At 35.2% G+C, this 25,817-nt stretch overlaps 1 protein-coding gene across 3 annotated transcripts in view; it reads left to right on the plus strand.

Annotated features, from left to right (window-relative positions):
• The window catches only part of DPH6 (diphthamine biosynthesis 6), a 297,783-nt gene that overhangs the window by 134,217 nt on the left and 137,749 nt on the right, over positions 1-25,817 (plus strand). For all 3 annotated transcript variants that reach the window (XM_089907393.1, XM_089907392.1, XM_089907394.1), the window contains exon 6: positions 8,867-8,928. In XM_089907393.1, the coding sequence (XP_089763519.1) occupies positions 8,867-8,928 (62 nt within the window). The remainder of the gene's footprint in view (positions 1-8,866; positions 8,929-25,817) is intronic.

Here is a 25,817-nt window from a genome sequence, read left to right on the forward strand (position 1 = left end):
ATTCATTTTTTTCATATTAAAACTGTGTAGTATTTCAAAGGTAGAAGAAGGACCATTTGAGCTATCCTCAGCAAGTATTGATTATCATTAACTGCATAATTATATTTAATATGATTTATTGGTCATTCACTTCATGGGTGCCATGGATCTCAAAAGTGAATCCATGAAGTGTCTGAGTCTCCTTCATGTTACATACGCTGAAGTACAATACCAGTTCATAGATTTCAGAAAGAAGTTACATGTTGAGATGAGTCCTAACACAACCTCTAAGATAGCTAAGCTTTTAGTGATCTAATTGTAGAAATGGAAAATCTGGAAATTCAAATAAGATCCTTCCCCCAATAGTCAACTTTGAAAACATGTGAGCTAATTTTTACCTTAGAGATCACATAATCAGTCTTTTTTGTTCTTTTGACACAAATATAGTGGTTATATTTATAAAGTGCTCAATTGTAGAATAATGGTGTGCTCAGTTGAAGTCTGGAAACAAAAAGGTTATATTTACCAACAAAAACATTAGAGCTTTTTAAATGAAATTCACTTGTTTCGATGGCGAGTGAGCCAGGTAAAAATAGGAAGAGATAATTGGGGGCGGGGAGGGGTTGTGTTTAACTTTTAAAGATACACACAATGCTCCATTCCTGTCTGCACTGAAATTTATCAAGATTTATAGGCAGACTAGAAATTGCTTCTCAGAGTGATTATACCTTTTTGAATATCACCTACTGATTTTACAGTAAAAGTCTAGGCTACAAAAGTTGAGAACACAATTCATTTTACTTGACTCTGTTAAAAGTAGCATTATCAAACATTTCGTGATGTTTCTCTCGTATCATATTTTGGGCTGTCGTGAAGAAATAAACCTCCACTTGCTTTCATGATAGTAGACAATAAATTGACTGATATAATTCAGTTGAGAAGTTGAAAAATGCATTGAAAATAATGGGGCATAACATTGTAGGGTTAACATTTATTCATAGATGATACAATTAAATAGAACAGGCATTAACTTCAAGGTCAGTCAGTAAAGTAATAAAATTGAATATTTTAATTAAATTGTAATTGCTTCCCATTGATACATGCAAGTAAAGTAAAATAGATGTCAGCTCTGCAAATTATGGTTCTTCCTCCTAATTAATTTCTTAATTCTGCATGGAGTTATCCAGTGCCTAGGTCTTGTTGTGGGTTTATTCATCCACCCAGCTTCCATCAAGGAATGTCTATAAGTCATGATTAAATGATTAGGTGTCAGGATTTATAGTAAATTTTTCTGCACTTGGAAGAAAATTTTGTTAGTAACTTAAAGTAGCTTATCTAGGTATTTGAATTAAATATACTTTAAATATACTTTATATTTATATAAACATTATTAAATGTTACCATCTCAATGATTATAAAGGTTTTCATAAGGGAGCTAGACACATTGAGACTCATATTCCACACCTGACTGATTCAGGAGGTAAACTGAACAGACTCTTAGGGTTTTGGTGAAGCACAGTTTATGTCCATTCATGACCCAGGCTTCACTAGAGAAGAGACACCTAAATTGAATGAATCTAAAAAAGAAACATCTTTTTCAAGGACTAGGATAAATTGAAGCTTTTAGATAAAGTTGAATTGCATGGAAAAAGCCCATAAACCATTGTGGCTTTTTCATAGGCTTTTCACAGCCTCTCAAAAGGTTTTTACATAATATAGTTTTATATAAAATAAAATGGGAATGAAGACATTACAGAGATTAGGATAGAGATTTTCAAATTGTATTGAAATTGTATTGGGTCTAGATACTAGCATTTATTCAAAGAAAGAGAAGATTATGCCTTTGGACTGGCTGCATTTACCAGTTAAATAGCTACTGTTTAAAAATTGAAAATAAAATGAATATGTAAGATGGCTTTTAAAATTACTGAGGTGTGTTATATATTCATGTACTCTAAAGTGGTTCCATATAGTAGAATCATTTGAGAGCAAATATATTGGTATATTAGCATCTTTCTTTAGTTGAGTTTAAAAATATAATTGGGGCTTCCCTGGTGGCACAGTGGTTGAGAGTCCGCCTGCCGAGGCAGGGGACACGGGTTCGTGCCCCGGTCCGGGAAGATCCCACATGCCGCGGAGCGGCTGGGCCCGTGAGCCATGGCCGCTGGGCCTGCGCGTCCGAAGCCTGTGCTCCGCAACGGGAGAGGCCACAACAGTGAGAGAGACCCGCATACTGAAAAAAAAAAAAAAATATATATATATATATATATATATATATATATATATATAATTGGATACTTGTTGATAAAACAAGTAAATTAAACTGAGAAGTTATTTATTTTGTCTAAGCTTTGTGTTAAATTTTAACTCAGACATTGACTTTATTATGTAAAATATTTCTCTCTAAAGCACTTAAAGCGTAAATCCAATGATAAATATATTTTATTGATAGTAATCTGACCCTGACTTTCCATTCTCAATTATGAAGGATCTGCAGTGTCAGAATTCTCTGTGCATATCATCTAGTTAGAAAATACCAAAACCAAAATACATGAGGTAAAGATTAACATCTTTGGGCTTCATAATTATAGATAAGCTAACAGGTTGGTTTTTTTTTTTTTAATGTTAAACTAACCTGTTTCTCCAGATGCTTGTTTTAAAATTATCTTAATAATTGTCTTATTCCATTTAGAGAAATTAAATATCATACAGATTGTACATAGAATGCTAAGATGTTTCTAAATGAAGAAACGTGAAAAAATGTGTAAGTGTAATAAAATTAAATATTCAATCATCCATTATATTTATAAAAATAAGTTACAAAGAGTTTTCATTTGCATATAGTCTAATATTTATGGAAACATCAGTGTTTTAGGCAGTAAAAAATTTCTTGAGAAAAGTTCCATATCTGAGTGTATTCTAGGGTAGGATGAATAATCTTCCTACCGCATCGCTGACTAATATCATCCCACGTGTAATAGTATACCAATTTAGAAGAGATCTCGGAGATCAGGGTGGCTTCAGGCCATTGATTTCTCAAGGACAGGAGCTTGAATTGCTAGGAGTCTCTGGATCTTATCCAAGGAAATATTTTATAAAAACAATTTGAAATGCACGTCTTATGGGCAGTGATCGTGAGGTCCCCAATGACTTGTCACTTTCTCATGAACAGAAAAATGGAAGCAAAGACAGATTGCACTTGCACAGGGTAACCAGCATCAGGAGAAAGTCATTACCAACTACAGTAGAACATGTTAGCCTGACTCAAATATGTATTATATACAGTGTTGATTTAAAGTAGAAAGATTCATTCAGAACAATATGTACATTATTGTATGGAATCTAGACAAGCAGTTTCATTATTAAAACTTAGACATTTTTTGGAAAAGAGTTATAGTCTATTTAAATAGTATCATCTCATGAGATAAGAACTCCTAAATCATTGTTTATGTGAAGATGCCTACCAAAATCACCAGACATAACCTCTGATAAATTTACAATGTGTCAAAATTGTTTATTTCTCAGTTCCCGCATTTCCTTGGTTTTACACGTCCATTGGAATCATCTATTGATGTGTGTATGTGAAATATCCTTACTGATTGGCCTGCCCTGTGTGAAAGATCTAAATCGTCAGACCATGACTCGTAACAGCATCTCATCCTCACCAAACATGGTGCAGACCGTATTACCAAACTATAATGACTCATACATGCAGCTTATTTCATTATTAACTCTGAGAAAAAATGTAACTTTTATTTTAGCTATTTTATAGTTTTACAATAATCTCCTAGTGAAATGATCTATAATGTGTTTCAGAAAAATATTTGAAAATCTTCCTTAAAGTTTTAAATTTCTGTTTATTCTAATTGTTTTAGCTCCATAGAATTTTCAGTGCTTATCCTAGGAATAAATAAATTGAAAATATTTCTATGAATACACAAAAATCTTGAAATAATTTTACCAGGGTGTACTTCTGTGATGAATACAGATTCATGTGGAAAAAATGTGCCCAATGTGACTTATGTTTACATATCTTACTGACTGTCTTATCTAAAGGCAAGCCAAATTACTTTACTGCTACATCATGGAATGCAGCCATCTTTGAAATGAGATATTACAGCTATTTCTCTACTTTAACAGTTCAGAACTGGGGCATGATGATTTTGCAATGAAATAAAAGGCTGTAAGGAAAATGGGAAGATTGTTGGCTTGATCTTTCATTGCCCACCTGTATAAAATCACATGCTCTTAAACTCCTTTTCATGCCTTTTAGATAGGCATTTATTTACTCCCAAACCCTTATAGAGAACACAAAACATAAATTCTTAGGTTCAATCATGAGAGACTTTTTAAATGATTTTAATGATGTGTAGCCTGATGCTAAGTGCTAAGGGGATATGTATGTGCTATGTGACCAGTATATATGAGAATCAAGGAATTGGAAGGGCGGCTAAAAAATGACTTCCTGCCATGCTGGCCTTGTACATTCTTGCTTTGAGTTTTCCAGATTTCCACCCCAAACCATGGCAGTAATAGATGAATATATGAAGGAAAAGTATGAAAGAGCTGTGCTGGAAAGCATTATAAACATCTCTGTGAATTAAGAATGAATAGACATACAAAATAATTCAGAAATGAAGCTGTGGGGCTGTAATACAGAGGGTCAGGAAATAAGCAAAAGCGACTGGGAGATCACAGTCCTGTGGGGAAACAGACTGAAAGTGCCCCCTCTGAGGGAGAACCTCAAAGAGATAAAAATAAAGCATCCATTAAAGAAAAAGCAGTCAATTAGAAAAATAAATCACTCAAAATGAAATAGCAGCAGTATGATGTGAAAAGTAAACAATTAGAAATTTGGGGTGAAACACAGAGTCATTTAAAAAAAAAATAGTGGGCAGAATAAACTCTAGATGAACCAAGTCAAAGACAGAATGAGTGAAGCAGAAAAAAATAATTCACCCAGAAGACAACATTGAAAGAGCAACTTAAAAATATGGAGGATAGGGCTTCCCTGGTGGCGCAGTGGTTGAGAGTCCGCCTGCCGATGCAGGGGACACGGGTTCGTGCCCCGGTCCGGGAAGTTCCCACATGCCGCGGAACGGCTGGGCCCGTGAGCCATGGCCGCTGAGCCTGCGCGTCCGGAGCCTGTGCTCCGCAAGGGGAGAGGCCACAACAGTGAGAGGCCCACGTACTGCAAAAAAAAAAAAATATATATGGAGGATAGATAGATAGGAAAATAGCAATATTTGTGTAATAGGTGTTTCAGAAAAAAAAATAGAAGGCAGAAAAACAGTATTTACAGATATAATGGCTGAAAACTTAGGTTCGAAGAAAGATGAGTTGTGGAATTGAAAGTGCATAGTAGGTTCAGTGCAGTGTAAATAAAAATAGATACCTTGTGTTAAAATTATAGAATGTCATAGGTAAACTGAAAATTGTACTGTCTAGCACAGAGAAAATGAAGATTCCTTATATGGGAACCACTGTTTGACAGCGTAAATCTCATTAACAACTAAAACCTGAAAAAGTAATAATATATTACAACTAAACTGTTATGTGGTGGAGATAGAAAAATAGGACATTATCAGACAGGTAAAAACTAGGAGAGTTTACCACTCACAGATCTTCAGTGAAAAAATAAAGAATGGACTTAAGTCAGAAATAAATTGAATTCCAGGAGAAATGAATGACAAACAATGGTGAGCACAGACACTGTAAAATGTGTTCATAAGCTTACATTTTCTTGCCCAAAACGATGGAACTAAAATTTAACACAGTGATAACAACTTAAATGGTAAAACTTATTTAGTGTCTAGTTAAAAACATGCTAACTTGTTTTGGCCAAAAAGTTGCTAAATGGAATTCCCTGGCGGTCCAGTGGTCAGGCCGCTGGGCTTTCACTGCTGGGGGTGTGGGTTCAATCCCTGATGGGGGAACAAAGATCTTGTAAGCTGCACGGCGTGGCTAAAAAAAAAAAGAAAGATGCTAAACATAAATTCTTAGATTAAAAAAATAAAAAATAAATTCTTAGATTTATATTATAAGGTTCATAAATTCTTATATATTTAATACTTTAGACTTAAATACTGTGGTTTTGAATGAATGTTAAAAATTACAAGTGATTACTGGAAGAGTAGAAATTCAGTCTACAGCTTTCTTTTTTTTATTTTTCAGATTAACATGCATTTATTCACTAAATATTTCTTGAAAGCTTACACTTGAAAGTGTTCCAGGCACTGTACTAAGATGAGACCAATGAAAAGGATCACATTTTTTAAAAAGTTTTTATTGGAGTATAGTTGCTTTACAATGTTGTATTAGTTTCTGCTGTACAGCAAAGTGAATCAGCTATACGTATACATATATCCCCTCTTTTTTGGATTTCCTTCTCCTTTAGGTCACCACAGAGTACTGAGTAGAGTTCCCTGTGCTGTACAGTAGGTTCTCATTAGTTATCTATTTTATACATAGTATCAATAGTATATATATATTGGGAGATTGGGATTGACATATATAGTCTACATCTTTCTAATCAGCAGAGAAAACAGACAAAATGTCCTTTTTGATCCAGTATGAGGCAGAAAGTGGCAAAGGAAAAAATATATATATAAAGTTTAATGTAACAAAAAGTACACAATAAGGTGATGGAAACAGGTCCAGACCAAAAAAAAACTGTAAAATATAAAAAATTTAAGATCAGTTCTTTGAATTTGTATTTATAAGATAGGATAAAAAATTTCAAAACCCAGTTATATGTATATCAGAAAAGTGTTAACAAAAGAAAGCTGGTGTTGTAATGTTGATAAATAGAATATATGATAAAAGTCATATGTGGAGATAAAAAGCTCACTACTTCTTGATAAAGGAATAATCCTCCCAAGAAGTTTTAGAAATTATGAATTTGTGTCCATAACAACACACCTCTCAAATGTATAAAACAAAACTTTCAATTATAAGAAATTATTAAAACCAAAATCATAATGGGAGGTTTTAACCACCCCTTTATTTGAAACTGATGGTTCATGGAAACCAAATATTAGTAAGGTCATAGAAATATGAACAGCAGAATTAACAAGATCATAATTTTTTATGTTTAGGTATAAAATCTTTGCTTTCAGCAAATCCACTTTCCAAGCACAAATGGGGCATTTATAAAATTTAATCATTTATAAGTCCCAAATGAGCTTCACCAAATTTTGAAGAGTTATCATATAAAGACTACAGTCTTGACCATATGCAATTAAGTTAGAAGACAACAAAAAGTAGTGAAAGTAAACAAACATGTTTTGACACTTACAAGAGTGTCAAAAATGGATGGACCAGAGCCATAGTAATTACTATAAGTAAATCTCATTAACAATGTGAACTGAAAAAAACAAGTAAAAAGTTATCATTCGTGTTAAAATTTGATATACATGAACAATAATAAATATTGTTTTGGATATGTACATTTGTAGTAAAATTATAAAAGCATAGTTGGGAAATAACATACCAACTTCAAAAGACTGAAGGCTAGGGAAAATAGATTGATTAAGGGTAGATATACTGTGAGATTCTATTATGTTGGTGGTGTTTAAAGAAAAGTTATGGAGGAAATAGGGCAAGATGTTAATGCTTATTAAATCTGGGTGGTGATTACATAGATGCTTGTCTCAAATATTTTATTTACCTACTCATTTTAAACATTGAATTGCAAAGGTTGCAAGGGTTGACAGGAATAAAGGAACTGGACAAAGTCAACAATTAGTTCATCAAGTGTTTACCCAGCCAATTGAAATTTTGATTTTAATGAATGCATCTTGAGAATAAGATTGCTGTGAAAGGAGTCAAATAATCCATCTAGTGCTAGTAGTCTGAGTTGTTTCCTTTGGGATTAATGTAATTTAATATCAGTAGGAGAAGAATCCTTAATCTTTATCTGACTTCCCTTTTATTATTCTGTATGTGATTATAAGAAATACCATGTTACAAAGAAGGCATTTGACTAGAAAAAGAAAATTATTACTCAGTTTGTATAATTAATAAGCTGATTGGTTTAAACCAATAATCAATAAAAATAGCCTATTTAAATGAACCTAAGCCTAATACATGTATTATGGATGTAAATAGCTAAAATGAATTCATTCCTTTCATAGCTGACTTGTGGCATGTGATTTTTTTCCTGGCAGGTTAGTTTTGGAATGTGGGAAGAGTTCCTGTTGTCCACAGTAGTCTACCTATACCCCATCACCCACATAAACTCTGCTATTATATCATTTGAACATCTTTATCAGAGATTATGCAAATGCTGTTGGTACTATGACGATTTTTCAGAGTGTTTCTGTTTTTTCTTGGAAAACACTGTCACACGAGTGGTCATTGAAATGAGCTGTCATTTAATTTGGTAATAGTTATTTGTGTCCATATGCTACTAAGTGAATTAATTATATAGGCATACAGTTTACGACTCTTTTATTTTCTACTTTTATTCTCCAAATAAGAAGTTTGAAACAGATAAAATAGAAATGTCAGAAAATTCTCGCTGTTGTCCATGAGTAAAAAATAATAATAATAATTAAAATACCAAGGATTTAAATTTCATATCTTTGAAATGATACTTTTTTTTCCATCCTAATTACAATTCCTCAAAAATGAAAAAGGGATTGAAACAATGTGTCTGGTAGTTGATGAAGTGCAATTGAAATGAATTGGAATGAAACTTATTTTTCAGGAGCAAGAAAACCAGTTACCCAAGGGCAATAGAAAAGTAAATACTAGTAAGGTACATTTTGCATTAAAATACACATACACTAGTTTCCTAGGCAAGGAGGAGCCAAGGGAAGGGAAACGTGTCTTTAAACCTCCATTTTAATCGTTATCTAAAAAAAAATTTAACCTTTCTTGGCAGGTTTAGATCCAGATAAGCATCTTGGAAAAACCCTGGACCAAATGGAGCCTTATCTCTTAGAGGTAAGAATTTATACTATTTCTCAAAATATAGGCATCTAAAGCAGGAAAATAAATAATGCCATGATATAATGATTATACAATGAATTTTTAGAAAAACTCAGATACATTGATGATACAGTTTTATGAAAAAATTAAACCTCTAGTGGATATGAAAGTATGTTTTAAATTAATTACAGAAGTTATGTCAGCTCGTTGAGCTCACTAAAAGAGTAAGTAAGCTATACCTAAAAGGAAATTGTTCTGTCAAGAAGTTTACTTTTGGGCTTCCCTGGTGGCACAGTGGTTGAGAGTCCACCTGCTGATGCAGGGGACACGGGTTCGTGCCCCGGTCCGGGAAAATCCCACATGCCGCGGAGCGGCTGGGCCCGTGAGCCATGGCCGCTGAGCCTGCGCATCCAGAGCCTGTGCTCCGCAACGGGAGAGGCCACAACAGTGAGAGGCCCGCGTACCGCCAAAAAAATAAATAAGTGAGTTTACTTTTATTAAAATCGACATTGTTAAGTACTATACAGTACCTGATAGTCTCCATCAGTACGTAATCAGGTGCATTTCCATCAGAAATGTGAGTGGAAACTTCCTTTAGAGATTATCTAATCTAACCTCTTCCTTTTTACCAATTAGGAAATTAATTTGCAGAGTAGTAAATAAATTATCCCAAGGCTTGAAATTACAGTTATTTAACCCTTATCATTGTTAAATCTTGAATGTGTTCTAAATATTAAAGAAAGGTTTTGTTATTTTTACTCTTTTCTATTAATTGTATTATATTTTATTAGAATTGGGGTCAAATGTTATGATTAGTATGACAATGCTAAATTAGCTAGAATAGTGTAATTATTAGAATTTTTTTAAATTTTACAATCATGGTAGAAAATCACCCTACTTCTGTGACAGAAGTGAACTCCTCTATTATCATTTTTCCCTCCCATGTTCTTCATCAAAATTGTCTCTGGACATTGTTAATACCATTGCTGTGATATGAACTGTTAGCAGGTGTACTCTTCACTAACTGTATAGATTTCACATCTTCTTTCAGACTTATTTGTATTTGATTATTTTATGGCTTATCAATATGTACCAAATGCTTAGAAATCCCTAAAATGCTAATTCCTTCTTTTATTAAGCATTATTAAGCATCTGATATGTGCCAGGGAAATAGTAATGATTAAAATTAAAATGCAATGCTTATATAATTGTGACAAATTATATTTGATTTCTAGATAATTTGGTATCATTTATTTAAGTCTATCTAATGGACATGATTGCTTTCCATGCCCTTCTGATAGGACTCTTCTCACAGCAGTTTGTTCTGTGGCCAACATATCTATGTTCACATCTATTCACTACCATCAGACTAAATTTTGTTTCTGCAAAAACAATGTGTAGATAAATAATGAAATTAAATTTATGAGGGTGAAAGAAAGAGAACTTCGGAAATGGGAGACTGGAGCTTTGGCAAAAGAGCTTTTGTAAGCTGCTTCTAAAATTTGAAGTGAGTTCAGGTTTCAAGCATGTAGGGATTCTTTGTAGAAAAGGTTAAGTAAAGTTTTAGGATTGCCATGATGTTGATTGTGAATTAACCTGTATGTTATCATATATGTTTAAACACAAAAATGCAGAAATTATTTTATTCAACTTCAGCAAGTTCCTCACATGACCTGAAAATCTTACATTTCATTAGAAAAATAATCTACCCATTCTCTATAATGGTAATTTTATTCCTTCTCCGCTCCTCAAATTTCAAATCCCTTCATATTTTCTCCTCACAACGAGAGGATGACTTGTTTCTTCCTTCACAGAAAAAATAGAAATCATCATCCTGGGAATCCCTCCACCTCTTAGCACCACTCCTTCTAACTGATGAGCACTTACACCTATCCTTGCTTGCTGTGATGGGGAGAAGTGTCCTTCATCCTGTCTATGGCTAATCCACTCTCTGTGCTCTAGATCCCATTAGCATCTGCCTTCTTAGAGACCTTGCAATCAACCCTCCCCCTCCAGTATCTTCCTCCTCTCTCTCTTTATGGTCTCCTTCACATCACTGTTGAAACATTCCACCATCTCTCCCATCCTAAAGATTCCCTCCCTCTACTCTAGGTATTTCTCTAGCGACCTCTCTTTATTCTTTGCTTCAAAACCAAAAATTTCAGAAGTGTTATCTGTATTCATAGTACTTCTTCGCGTCTCAGACACCTCATATACCTAGCATCTTACTTATTTTTCCACCTCTAAATGGGTACAGCTCTAATGAAGATCACCCATGATCTCCAGTTTTACCAAACCCAACAGACACTTCTCAGTCCTTATTTGACAGTTATAAACATTTCTTCTTGAAATGCTTATACCGGCATTCGTGATGCCACACTTTCCTAGGTTTTCTCCTTTGCTTCTGGACACTCTTAGTCTCTTTTGCTAGCTCCTATTCTCGTCTCCATTTTCAGTCTACAGACTTCCTGGGTGATCTCAGTCACTCACATGGCTTTCATTACTAGCTCTATTCTGATAACTCCCAAATATTTCTAGCCTAGATCTCTCTGCTAAATCCTAGTGCCCAAAGGCACTGCAAATTAAATCTCTCCAAACTTGATTGTGGGCTTTATATCTATCACTTTTTGCCATTCCCTTTGTCATCGCCTTAATTCAGATGCCTGTCACGTCAAGCCTAGAGTATTACTGATACCTCCAAATTTGCCTCTATTTTCCATTTTATTTCTCAAAGAATTTATTTTGCTACTGCCTCAAGATCATTGTTCGAATATATTCTACTGTAATTGTGTCACTCACTTCAAAACTTTACATGAGTCCCCATTGCCTACAGGCTAAAATCCAAATTCTTTACACTCCTCTCCCTCACCTACTCTATCCAACCCATTAACATGATCTTGCCTATTCTATCTCCAGAATATATTCCAAATCCAAGCACTTCTCACTGCCTCTGCTCCTACCACCAGACCATAATCATCTCTTATCTGGAATACTCCATCAATCCCCAACTGGTCTGCTTACTTCTGTCATTGCCCTGCTATGAGCCATTATTCATACAGATGCCAGAGTGATTTTTTTTAAAGTGTAAAGCAGATATATCACTATTTTGTTTAAAGTTTCAGTGGTTTTTCATTTCAATTAGAATAACATCCAAACTCCTGTGAGATCACAACCACTGAGACCCTGTATGATGCGCATTTTATCAATCTTTTGTCTCGTTTTCTCCCAGTCTAACTCACTCACTGAGCCATAGCCACATATGCCTCTTTTATTACTTAAGCACACTTTATTTACCCTTTTTCTCCTTAAGACTTTCCTCTGCTTGAGGGTTTTTTTTCCTCAGACCATCACATGGTTAATGCTTTCTCATAATGTGACAGCTCAAATGCTACTTTCTCAGTTCAAAAGCTCTCCCTGACTACCCCAGCTAACGTAGGTCTCCTCAAATTATTTTATTTGTTTCTCTGTCTACATGTATATTTTCTGTTGCCTCTCCTCTTACTCCACTAGAATGTAAGCTCCAATAATATTATCAAGATTTTGGCAAAAACATGAGTTCTTTAGTTCTTTCATTCATTTGTTTGTTCTGTCTGTCCATTCATCACTCTCATCTTTAAATTATTTAACATTTATTGAGGACCTGTTATGTGACATATGCTGTGGTGAGCACTAAATATACATGACGAATTAAGTAAACAAGATCCTTGTTCTTGAGGAGTTTACAATCTGCTACTGTTGTTTTCAGACCTGAGAGGAAAACTGGGGACCTTGTTAAAAATGCCTATACTCTTTTCCCATTCCAAGAAATTTCAGTTCTGAAGGACCAGGAATTTGACCTTTAAATAAGCACAAGGTAATTTTGACATAATGATCAAATGTATAATCTTCTAGTTCCTCAATACCAACAACATACTTCAAGTCCTATCTTTCTAGATTTCTCTGAAAGAGTGTATGCTAACAAACAGAATCCAACAGCACATTAAAAGGATCATACACCATGATCAAGTGGGGTTTATTCCAGGAATGCAAGGATTCTTCAATATACGCAAATCAATCAACGTGATACACCATATTAACAAATTGAAGGAGAAAAAGCATATGATCATCTCAATAGATGCAGAGAAAGCTTTTGACAAAATTCAACACCATTTATGATAAAAACCCTGCAGAAAGTAGGCATAGAGGGAACTTTCCTCAACATAATAAAGGTCATATATGACAAACCCACAGCCAACATCGTCCTCAATGGTGAAAAACTGAAACCATTTCCACTAAGATCAGGAACAAGACAAGGTTGCCCACTCTCATCACTCTTATTCAACATAGTTTTGGAAGTTTTAGCCACAGCCATCAGAGAAGAAAAGGAAATAAAAGGAATCCAAATTGGAAAAGAAGAAGTAAAGCTGTCACTGTGTGCAGATGACATAACACTATACTTAGAGAATCCCAAAGATGCTACCAGAAAACTACTAGAGCTAATCAATGAATTTGGTAAAATAGCAGGATACAAAATCAATGCACAGAAATCTCTGGCATTCCTATACACTAATGATGAAAAGTCTGAAAGTGAAATCAGGAAAACACTCCCATTTACCATTGCAACAAAAAGAATAAAATATCTAGGAGTAAACCTACCGAAGGAGACAAAAGACCTGTATGCAGAAAATTATAAGACACTGATGAAAGAAATTAAAGATGATACAAATAGATAGAGAGATATACCATGTTCTTGGATTGGAAGAATCAACATTGTGAAAATGACTCTACTAACCAAAGCAATCTACAGATTGAATGCAATCCTTATCAAACTACCACCGGTATTTTTCACAGAACTAGAACAAAAAATTTCACGATTTGTAAGGAAACACAAAAGACCCCGAATAGCCAAAGCAATCTTGAGAACGAAAAACGGAGCTGGAGGAATCAGGCTCCCAGACTTCAGATTCTACTACAAAGCTACAGTAATCAAGACAGTATGGTACTGGCACAAAAACAGAAATATAGATCAATGGAACAGGATAGAAAGCCCAGAGATAAACCCACGCACATATGGTCACCTTATCTTTGATAAAGGAGGCAGGAATGTACAATGGAGAAAAGACAGCCTCATCAATAAGTGGTGCTGGGAAAGCTGGACAGGTACATGTAAACGTAGGAGATTAGATCACTCCCTAACACCATACACAAAAATAAGTTCAAAATGGATTAAAGACCTAAATGTAAGGCCAGAAACTATCAAACTCTTTGAGGAAAACATAGGCAGAACACTCTATGACATAAATCACAGCAAGATCCTTTTTGACCCACCTCCTAGAGAAATGGAAATAAAAACAAAAATAAACAAATGGGACCTAATGAAACTTCAAAGCTTTTGTACAGCAAAGGAAACCATAAACAAGACCAAAAGACAACCCTCAGAATGGGAGAAAATATTTGCAAATGAAGCAACTGACAAAGGATTAATCTCAAAAATTTACAAGCAGCTTATGCAACTCAATAACAAAAAAACAAACAACCCAGTCCAAAAATGGGCAGAAGACCTAAATAGACATTTCTCCAAAGAAGATATACAGACTGCCAACAAACACATGGAAGAATTCTCAACATCGTTAATCATTAGAGGAATGCAAATCAAAACTACAATGAAATATCATCTCACACCAGTCAGAATGGCCATCATCAAAAAATCTAGAAACAATAAATGCTGGAGAGGGTGTGGAGAAAAGGGAACACTCCTGCACTGCTGGTGGGACTGTAAATTGATACAGCCACTGTGGAGAACAGTATGGAGGTTCCTTAAAAAACTAAAAATAGAATTACCATATGACCCAGCAGTCCCACTACTGGGCATATACCCTGAGAAAACCAAAATTCAAAAAGAGTCATGTACCCAAATGTTCATTGCAGCTCTATTTACAATGGCCAGGAGATGGAAACAACCTAAGTGTCCATCATCGGATGAATGGATAAAGAAGATGTGGCACATATATACAATGGAATATTAGTCAGCCATAAAAAGAAATGAAATTGAGCTATTTGTAATGAGGTGGATAGACCTAGAGTCTGTCATACAGAGTGAAGTAAGTCAGAAAGAGAAAGACAAATAACGTATGCTAACATATATATATGGAATATAAGATAAAAATAATGTCATGAAGAACGTAGGGGTAAGACAGGAATAAAGACAGACCTACTAGAGCGTGGACTTGAGGATATGGGGAAGGGGAAGGGGAAGCTGTGACAAAGTGAGAGAGTGGCATGGACATATATACACTACCAAACTTAAAATACATAGCTAGTGGGAAATAGCCGCATAGCACAGGGAGATCAGCTCGGTGCTTTGTGACCGCTTAGAGGGGTGGGATAGGGAGGGTGGAAGGGAGGGAGACGCAAGAGGGAAGAGATATGGGAACATATGTATATGTATAACTGATTCACTTTGTTATAAAGCAGAAACTAACACACACCATTGTAAAGCAGTTATACTCCAATAAAGGTGTAAAAAAAAAAAAGTATATGCCTTGTTTATGTGTTGGGAGTGAGAGATATAAAGCAGAATTTTATTTATTTTAGGCAAATCAAACATTCATTTATGGAAATGAAAGATTAGCATATGACTTACTTATGAACCTGTCACTCCTTGCTCTACAGCTTTTGATGACTCCTATTCGCTGTAGAACAAAGTCCACACTGCTTAGTATATACTTTAAGGCCCTCTTTTATCTGATTTTAACCTACTTCCCTAGGCTGATATTTACCACCCACTCCTCCCACGTCCAGGAATCTTATGCTCTGGTCTCTTGGACTGATTTCTACTCCTGTTCCCTTGGACCTCCTGATATTTCTTACTCCACTGGGACCTTACTCCTTTCCACTTTCTCTGTCCTTTGACTATTAGTCTCAGATGCTCACCAGTCTTCCCATAAAGTTTTCTCCATTTTACCCGAAGGAATTAATCTCTTGGAGTGTATGCCTTCCACTCACTCCTGAATTTCTGGATACTTCCTTAGCTTCCTCTTGGGGCTTCCGATTATATTCCACCCCTTATATATTGTGGTTCCATCCATAGCCATCCTCCTATGGTGATATTAAATACCTACATGACTTCAAGTACCAATTTTTTTTTTTTTTTTTTTTTTCGGTACGCGGGCCTCTCACTGTTGTGGCCTCTCCCGTTGTGGAGCACAGGCTCCGGACGTGCAGGCTCAGCGGCCATGGCTCACGGGCCCAGTAGCTCCATGGCATGTGGGATCTTCCCGGACCAGGGCACGAACCCGTGTCCCCTGCATCGGCAGGCGGACTCTCAACCACTGCGCCACTAGGGAAGCCCTTCAACTACCAATTTTATTCTTATGACAGTTAAGGCTATTTCTCCATCATCTTTCTATGCCTAAGACATGTGTTTTTTCTTTTGCTTTTTGTTTTTTTTTTTTGCCATGCCATGTGGCATGGGGATCTTGTTCTCTGACCAGAGATCAAACCCGTGCCCCCTGCAGTGGGAGTGCGGAGTCTTAACCTCTGGACCACCAGGGAATAGATACATGTATATGCATAACTGAATCACTATGATGTATACCTGCAACTAATGCAACATTGTTAATCAACTATACTCCAATACAAAATAAAAAGGTTAAAAAAAAGACGTTTTCAGCTGCCAACTGGGCATCTTTCTCTCTTAGGTATCTTCAAGCACCTCAGCCTCAACTGTGAAGAACCGAACATTTCTTTCCTGACATCTATGCCATATTTATGTTTCCTGACAGTGAAAGGCCCCATTGTTTCCTCGGGTATCCAAGCCCCCCCAAAAAATAAAAATTAAAAACGAATTGTAATAAATCATTTCACATAATCCATTATTCATAAATAAGGCCTCAAGTCCTTTTCATTCTACCTTCCTAATATCGTATTATCTGTTCCTTTTTGTCCTCATGTCACCACATTAGAGTCTTCCCTATCTTCTTTTTTTTTTAAATTAATTTTCATTGGAGTATAGTTGCTTTACAATGTTGTGTTAGTTTCTACTGTATAGCAAAGTGCTTCCCTATCTTCTTTTTCAAGTCTGTCTCCTCCCTGTCTTGCCCCTTGTCCCTCCATTGTCCATATATTGCCATCATGATATATATGAATTCAAATCTGATCATATCACACTTTCATTTCAAAAAGCAAACTTTTGAGTTGCTCCCCATTGTCTTAAAATAAAATTTAAACTTCTAACACAGCACAGTCTGTCCGTGGGGAAGAGTGAAGCTTGTAAGGTATACAATCTCCAGCATCTACCCTATCCTTCATCAACTCTGAATAGTTGATGATTTCCCTAGAGTGAGCATCCCCTCATACCTCCATGTTCTACTCGCCTTCTACTCGCCTTCTCTGCATGTTTTCTCTCTCCTTCACTCTACTAAATCCAATTTGTCCTTAAAGTCTAAATTCAGAGTTTAGTACTGTGAGGTTGTCTTGCTTAAATAAGCCTTTTTTGAGCCTGCCATTTTCCTCTTTGCCTCCTGGTATGTAGCACTTCTCATGCTATATAATATTTTTCTCTTAATGTTTATTATAAAGTTAAGGCATATAATATGTAAAAACATAAATTCAAATAGTATAAAATATAGTGAAAAATATTCCACTGACTCCAAGCTCCAGTTTTTCTGTCCTTTCCCAGAGCAACAACTCTTTTCTGCTCTAGGGTATCTTATGAAAAACATTTTTGCATATGTAAAAAATGTATGCATGTGTTTATCCACTTTAACCTAAATTGGAGTATACTATGCACATTAGTCTCCATCTTCCATTTTAACATATGAAAATTCAGGTCATTTTTTTCCACATCATTGTGTTCTATTACATACATACAAAACCTGTTCTTTATTGATAGATTTTATTCTTTATTGATCCCTTTCATGTCTTTTTCTATTACAAATAATGCTAGAATGAACATTACATATAATTTTGGGCATGTATGATTTTATCTATAGGATAAAATTGTAGAATGGACATGCTGGGTCAAATGTATATATGTTTTTAATTTTAATAGATACTTAAGAAATCCATTTCCAGTTATGGTGGAATAACTTGCATGAGATCAACTCTCCCAATTCAAATAACTAGAAAAGTGGTATGAAATTAAAACAAATTAATGTTGGAAGGCATTAGAGAATTACAAAAACTGAAATAATTTGAGGGGCCAGAATTCTAGAGAGGATGGAAGCCCTGAACGTTGCCTCTTCTTCTAATTCAAAAATGCTACAGAAGTGCCAAGAAGCTGAGGAGAAAACTCCAGCTGAGAAGCTGACTTGGACTTTCAGCAGCTTCATAGGGCTAGGGAGACAAAAATTAGAATTCAGGGCAAACCAAAGTGGAATGGACCTGCTTAACCCTCCAAGTTTTCAGCTGGATTTATACATGGACTCTAACTTAGGAATAAAGGCAAACCAGAAATAGTGCAGCCCTTGCAAATGCTTATATCCAACTTTGAATCGTATCAATCCTAGAGTGAATTAAAGTGATCTGATCCTACTCTTATTGCCTATTTCTCTCTGGAGAAAAATAACGTGATTCAGAGCCTTAGATTTAAAATATCTCACATACAGTTTTCAGCAGGCAATCAAAAATTACCAAGCATATCAGAAGACCTGAGAAGATAACTGAAACTAAGAAAAAAACACAAAATAGAAACAGTCCTAGAGGACATCTATTTAATCAGATTATCAGATGTAGACTTTAAAATGACTATGGTAGGGCTTCCCTGGTGGCGCAGTGGTTGAGAGTCCACCTGTCACGGGTTCGTGCCCCAGTCCGGGAAGATCCCACATGCCGCGGAGCGGCTGGGCCCGTGAGCTGTGGCTGCTGAGCCTGTGCGTCTGGAGCCTGTGCTCCGCAACGGGAAAGGCCACAACAGTGAGAGGCCCACATACCGCAAAAAAAAAAAAAAAAAAAAAAAAGACTATGGCATTGGGTGAAAAGATGAACTATTTTAGGGGATATTTGAAAGCTATATAACATAATCAAATAGAATTCTGGAACTTAAAAATACAATACCTAAAACTAAGAACACAATACATGAGTTTACCCGTAGATTAGATACAGTTGTATAGACAATTAAAGAACTGGAAGATAGGGCAATGTAAAATATCCAACCTGAAGCACAGAGAGAATAGAATGGAAACAGAGACAAGAATATGAGATGTAAGGAAGAGAAGTTTATCATACATGTAATTGGAGTTGCAGGAGTGGAAGAGAGAAAGGAAAGAACAGAAGCAGCGTTTGAAGAGATTTTAGGGCTTTGCTGTGATTATTTTTGCTGATTTTGACAAGTAGCTTCTCAGGATGGTTTAAAATTGCTCTAAAAGGGAGGGGTGAATATAAATGGATAGTTGTACATTTTGAACAGGAATTCTTTTCCCTGATAGTTATAGAAAATTATGCAAAGCAATCTGAGTGTCTTTTTTCTCTGGCTTCTGTGTAGTCTAATCTGTGTATGTGGATTTTCTGTAAAGTGAGTACTTAATATTTATACAGTTAGAAATTTGTGTCTCAGCTTATTCACAACAGTTATCTGACACAATCCACATTTTAATTCAGACTGCCCAGGTTTTTTGCTCTCTTTTTGTTTCCTTTCATTTTTGCATATGCTCATAAAGGAGACTCAATCAGTTGCCTGATGTACACATAGTACAGTGATTCTAATATAAAAGTGAATGAGTCATCTGTCAAACTCTATCTTCTTTCTGAATTTAGAAAGTATTTTTTTTAACCTATTTTCTAGGACTCTGGTCTTCTGCATCATTGTCTAAGACAAATCAGATTTTAAGGAGTACCTGTATCTCCTTATCTTTATGAATAGTGTGATTAACCTCATTAAGTGATTTTAAAGATCAACCACATGTTCATTTTTCGACTTGTTGGCACAACTCTCTTGAATAGTCAAGGAGTCCAAAAGAAGGGGAGAAAACAGACAACCTTTGAACTTCCAGGGGTGGGAGAGAAAGAGGTTAGGTAGAGGAACCCAATGTGTTTACCTGCCTCAGATCCCCTGAGCCACTTTTTATGTACTGTGTAATGTGGGTTGACATGACTTATTAACTGTAATGTCAATTTTGCTAATATATTAATCTTTGAATATATTGCTATATTCGAGGGTTCATATTTTTAAGTTAGGGAATTTTTGCATATTATAATGATTTCCCATGCAGGAATTAATATTGTGAGAATTACAGAGAAGTTGGTGGTGGGAGTTGTGGAGGGAAGATGATACGTTTGGGCAAGATTCCTTTCTTAGTTCCTTCAGATCTCATAGGGTAAGAGGCAGTGTGGGATAGCAATCAGCAAGTTACCTCTGTACCTAGGAGCCCAGGTGTGAATCCTACCCCTGACTCTACTGCTTACCTGAAACGTTGATCTAGTTAGTTTCCCATATATAAAATGGAAGTAATAACAATGAAATGATATATAAATTGCTTAGCTCAGCATCTGGCAATGTTAAATGTTAACAATGTTTACTATTATGAGTAAAATTTATAATGTTAAATGTTAGCAATGTTAGCAGTGTTTACTATTACGAGTAAAATTTGCCATTACTAAAGAATGTTAACAATGTTGTTTATTAAATGTTAGCAGTGTTTACTATTATGAGTAAAATTTGCCATTACTAAAGAATAATTTGGAAAATTTTCTGCCTTACAAAATACACAGAGAACTGGGTAGACACTATAATTGGGGTCATATTTAAAACTCTCAAGGGATTTTTAACTGGCGTATATCAACATGTGAGGCAGCAGTCCTAACAGAAAAATGGCAGAAGCTATGGAGAACCACTATACAGAAAATGTCTTAAAACCTAATACAGACCGAAGAGATGCTCAAACGGATTTAGTATCAGAGAAATACAAATTAAAGCAACAGTGGGATGTTACTTGTACCAGTTTGGCAAAAATACGAAAGCTGGATAATGCCAGTTATTGACAGGTGGGGATTTATAGAACCCCCCTAAGAATGTGGACAGGTACTTCCATTCTAGAGGGCAATATTGTAATACCTAGATTAAATGTCCCTATACTCCTTGATGAAGCAATTCTCCTATCAGTCCCTAAGGGGACATGAGTGAGACTAGTCCTTTGCAGGGTTAGTTTTGATGGTGTTGGGTTGGGGTTGTTGGAGGCAACATGGATGTCCATTCCTGAGAGAGCTTTTAGTTAAAACGTGGTAGGCACATCTTACAAACTACAGATTTACAGTTAAACAGATATATTCAATGTGCGAATGGCAGCAAAGAGCTAAATGAATAAAAGCAACATTGAGATAAATTAAAAATATAGTATACATTTAAATACATTTAAATAATACATTTGCAAGGACATAGACAAGAGATACACATGGAATACTTATATTTGCCTGTGATAAGGAAAAAAATGGGGATAAAGAATAGAGAGGAACAGGAATTTTTATTTTTTATTTCTTATTGAAGTATAGTTGATGTACAATATTATCTAAGTTATAGGTGTGCAGTATAGTTATTCACAATTTTTAAAGGTTATACTCCATTTATAGTTATTACGAAATATTGGCTATATTTCCTATGCTGTACAATATATCCCCATAACTTAGTTATACGTAATAGTTTGTAGCTCTTAATTCCCCACCCCTATGTTGCCCCTCCCCCGTCCCTCTTCCCACTGGTAAATAAATGGGAATTTTAAAAAAAAACAATAAAAGAATACCTGACTATTGCTGAAAATTTGAGATATGATAAAGTATAGGGTAGCAAATAAAAAGCATAGTTCTTCTGCCCCATGATGCACACTGCTAACATGTCGGTGGATTCCATGTTGTTTTATTGTACACACAGTGTTCATTGTACACACAAACTCATGTCATTAAATACTTGTACATATTGTATTTACATAATTTGGTACAACTATACATACAGTTTGTTTCCTGTTTTTCTCCTAATATGCTGTGTTTATTTTCCCACATAACTAAATCTATTCGAAAATACATTAATTAATGGCTGTGTAGATTCCATTATATTTATATTCTACATATGAATATAGCATAGTGAATTTAACAAGTTATCTCTTGGGAATATTTCTTTCTAAATTATTATAAATAATGTTATTTATTTTAAAATTATTATAAATAATTTTGTGATTATTATCTTTCCTAATAAATCTTCATGTACGTTTCTGATTATTACTTTCTTTAGATAAATCCCTAGGAATGTAATTTCTGGGTCAAAAAATACAACAACTTCAAGGCTTATACATTTATTACTCTAAATTAACTGTGGAATCATTTTAGTCATTGATTCTTAAATTTCTATAGGTTCCTAAAATTATCATCTGAACAATGGAGTCAAAAATCATTTTATCTTTTGTGCTTTTTTCCCCAAGGATTATTTTCTCACTGTTCAAAAAAAGAAGATGAATTTTAATATGAAAATTACATCAAATTTTAAAGGTTTTGGGCCATTATTTAAATGTTTGTTAAGAGTATTCCTATTTTGTGATATTTTACAATGTTTGTCAAAGTTAATACTCTCAAATGGTCCTTCAAACTTTGCTATGGGAAGCAACCCTCTGAGTCTTTCCCGCCTCTCACTCATATCACCATCTTACTTTCATCTCTTATAGTTGATTTTTACCTCCATGTCTATGTATTACTTCATGATTTCCCCCAATTCTAGAACTATTTGTTGACTGCTCACTCTAGATTATACAGATTTAGCTATCTTTACTCCCTTTGCCTCCATCACATATGTGTACTCTTTCCCTCATTCCATCTTCCCATACAGTTATATTGCAATTCGAGTTGGATGAATAGTCAGTGTTTAAATTACGATAACTATGAAAATTCAAAACACAGCTGAGTTAGATAATAAACTGGTAATAAACCTTTCCTGTACAACTTTTTTATTTTTTCATTTGAATTAATAATTGTCTTGTTTTATTCACTTATTTAGTATCCCATGTACCAATCACTAATTCAGTGCTGTACTCACTGCCAATTTTCTAGTCTCTTAGCCAGATGTTCAGACATGTTAAGTAGTTTCTCAGTTTCCTCCTCCTGAAGTCGTTTCCAGGGCCCTCTGACCTGTATGTAATCTGGGCCAGTTTCCTTCTATGTTATGAGGCTGTCATCCTATCATCTCCTCATAATCCTGGAGAACCCTTTACCTTTCTTCTTTGTTGAAGCCCTCATTTCCTGGATCCAGCATCTTCCTTTTTCTTTGTTTTATTCTCATTTTTGTGAAGCACATTCTCTATAAGATTTTAATAAATGGTCCACAGGAGGTAAGTGTTTTGAGACACTGCATATCTATAAGTGTCTTCGTTCTTTCCTTGCATTTGATTGGTTCTTCAGCAGGTCATAAATTCTATTTTTGGAATATTTTCCCTTCTGGATCTTGATAGTATTGCTTCATTCCCTTGCAGTTGGTATATGCTGTTGAGAAGTCTAAAGTCATTCTAATTCCTGACTATTTGTATGCAACCTTATTTATTTCTCTCTCCATCTCTCTGTAAGAGTACGTAAGATATTTCTATTGCCCCAAGAATTGTAAAGTCTTATGTGCTGTGTCTTGGGTGTGCATATTTTTATCCATTGTGCTGAGACAGGTAGAATTTTCAGCTTGAAAATTTCAGTTCTGGGAAATTTCCTTGAATTACTTCACTGGTGTTTACCTCCCCTTTGATTTTGCTTCTTTGAATTCCTATTATTTAGATGTCTTTTAATTTTTACCTACATCATTTTTCCCCTTTCTGGGAGACTTTCTCAATTTTACCTTCAAAAATTTTAATTGAGTTTTTTCATATCTTATTTTTAATTTCTAAAAACTTATTTTTGTTCTCTGAATGTTCTTTTTTTAATCTATAATACTTTATCCTTATTATTATTTTTCTTCTCTCCTGCATAGTCCTTTTTCTCCATTGTTTACTTTGGTGTCTCTAACTTTCATTTTAGAGATGTTTCTGCTAATCTTTGGTGTTCCACTCATATTTAAGAGTAGGGACCTAAAATTTTTGTGGTAAGCACTAAGTGTGTGGATGGAGCTTTGTGACCTTGAGTTTCACTACAGGGAAGTATATCTAGGTTATTTAATCTGAGCTAGTTAGATTTCAAAGAAAAGGATTCTCCAGTCTGCTCTTGAAGTGAACGCATGCTGCAGGGTTTTTTTTGTTTGTTTTGTTTTCTGGGAGTTGAACAAGGAAAATGCTAGAGGTCTCCGAATCTTGTGTGCATACATTAACTGAATCCCTCTGTTTTTATTATAGTACCTCTGCCCTCAGCTGTGTCTCTTTTCTCCCAGGCTAGTTCCTCTGTCTCACCCTCTGCCGAGAATAAACCTTCAATGTTCTGCCATGGTGGAGGAGAGGCAGTTGCCAGCCTAGAGTGAAAGGATCTGGGGATCTGACTGCTTGTTAAACACACTGCCAATCAACCCTTCTTATTTTGGTGTCCTTCTCACATTTTCCTTTACTTCCAGAGGTACCCAGTGCCACCAACTCATTACCTTATTGTTTTAGAGGAAGGAGTTATTTTACTGTGTAAATTGGTTTGGTCCTCTGCATTCTCCACTGTCGGTCGGCCTAGGATCCAGTGTTCTTGGTTCTATTAAATTTGTTGATCCTGTCACTTGCTCTCTGCTTTTCTGCATCTTTTTGAGTTTATGCCATTTTATGAAATACCTCCCATGAAGGTTTTAGAAGGGGGTGGGAGTAGATGCATGGATTCAATCCACTGTCTTTACCAGAAGCAGTTACTCTTTAATCAAGAGATTTCTTAAGATCATCCAAGTAAAAGTTGTCTGCTAAATGGAAGAATGAAACCATATTATATAAAAATTGTGAATATATAGAATTGGTTGCTTTTTCCAGAACTATTCACATAGAATTGGGAAATTGGACTTCTAGCCTTGAGTCAAAGGTAAGTAGATATGTACTAAGGAGTATACCACTCAGCTGGGTGCTATAAGAGCTAAAGCCAGATATGTGCAATGCTGATTTCAAGCTTAAAGCTGTATTTCAAGTTCTGTTTTATATGAGTTAGCTTGTCTTCCTTATGGGTTTGACAAAAGAGCAATTTACAGTCCAAGCTACCTCTCACTTAAAAAGCAAAAGATAAAGAGAATTTCACTAAAGTTCATTTGATAGTGTGGGTGAGAGAGACAGAATTTTAAGCCTTGTTCCCTGTACTGCTAACTTTATGGGAAAGAACACCTTTAACTGACCTTGAAAGTCAAGAGGAGGTAGAACTTCCTTGAGGGGAGATTTTGAGTTTTGAACATAACTGAGTTGGAAGGATATGTGGAATTTTATGGTTGAGTCCAGTGACTATTATAAACATAAATTACTAGGTGTATTAAAATGTATTCTTAAAAAAAGTAAAAAATATGTACCATAGAATTTCAAAGAAAATTATATGTTGTTGAGAGAATTCTGAGTAAATTCAGAGATAAATTGACAGCCATACTGGACTTTAAGAATGGATAGGATTTTTGACTGGCTGAACTGTTTGGAGTATATTTTGAGTACTGGAAGAGGAAACTGAAAAAAGAAGTCAAAGCCATATCGTGAGAGATTTTGAATACTGAAGTGCGGATTTAATTATCTAAACAATGAGGACTAACTGCAGGATTTAGAGAAAGGGACTAAAGTTCTGAAAGGTGTAGTTTAAGGAATTTGACCTGGCAGTAAGTAGTGCCCATTAATAGCTGTAGTTAAAGAGAAGAGGTGAAGGTCCTCCATACTTAGTGGCTGTTCTAATATATGACCTTGAACCTGTCCCTCACATTTCTCTGATTGTGTTTTATAGAAGAACTCTTAACTGCCAGTGTCATGTGGTACTACTAGAACTGAGTGATAAGTATTTGTAAGGACTTCTTATGTGCTCAGTTCTATGCTGGCTTCTAT

The sequence above is a fragment of the Delphinapterus leucas genome, chromosome 2 (assembly GCF_059928025.1).
Source record: "Delphinapterus leucas isolate spDelLeu-1000000601 "Yukka" chromosome 2, BTC_Dleu_Yukka2, whole genome shotgun sequence".
NCBI lineage: Eukaryota > Metazoa > Chordata > Mammalia > Artiodactyla > Monodontidae > Delphinapterus > Delphinapterus leucas.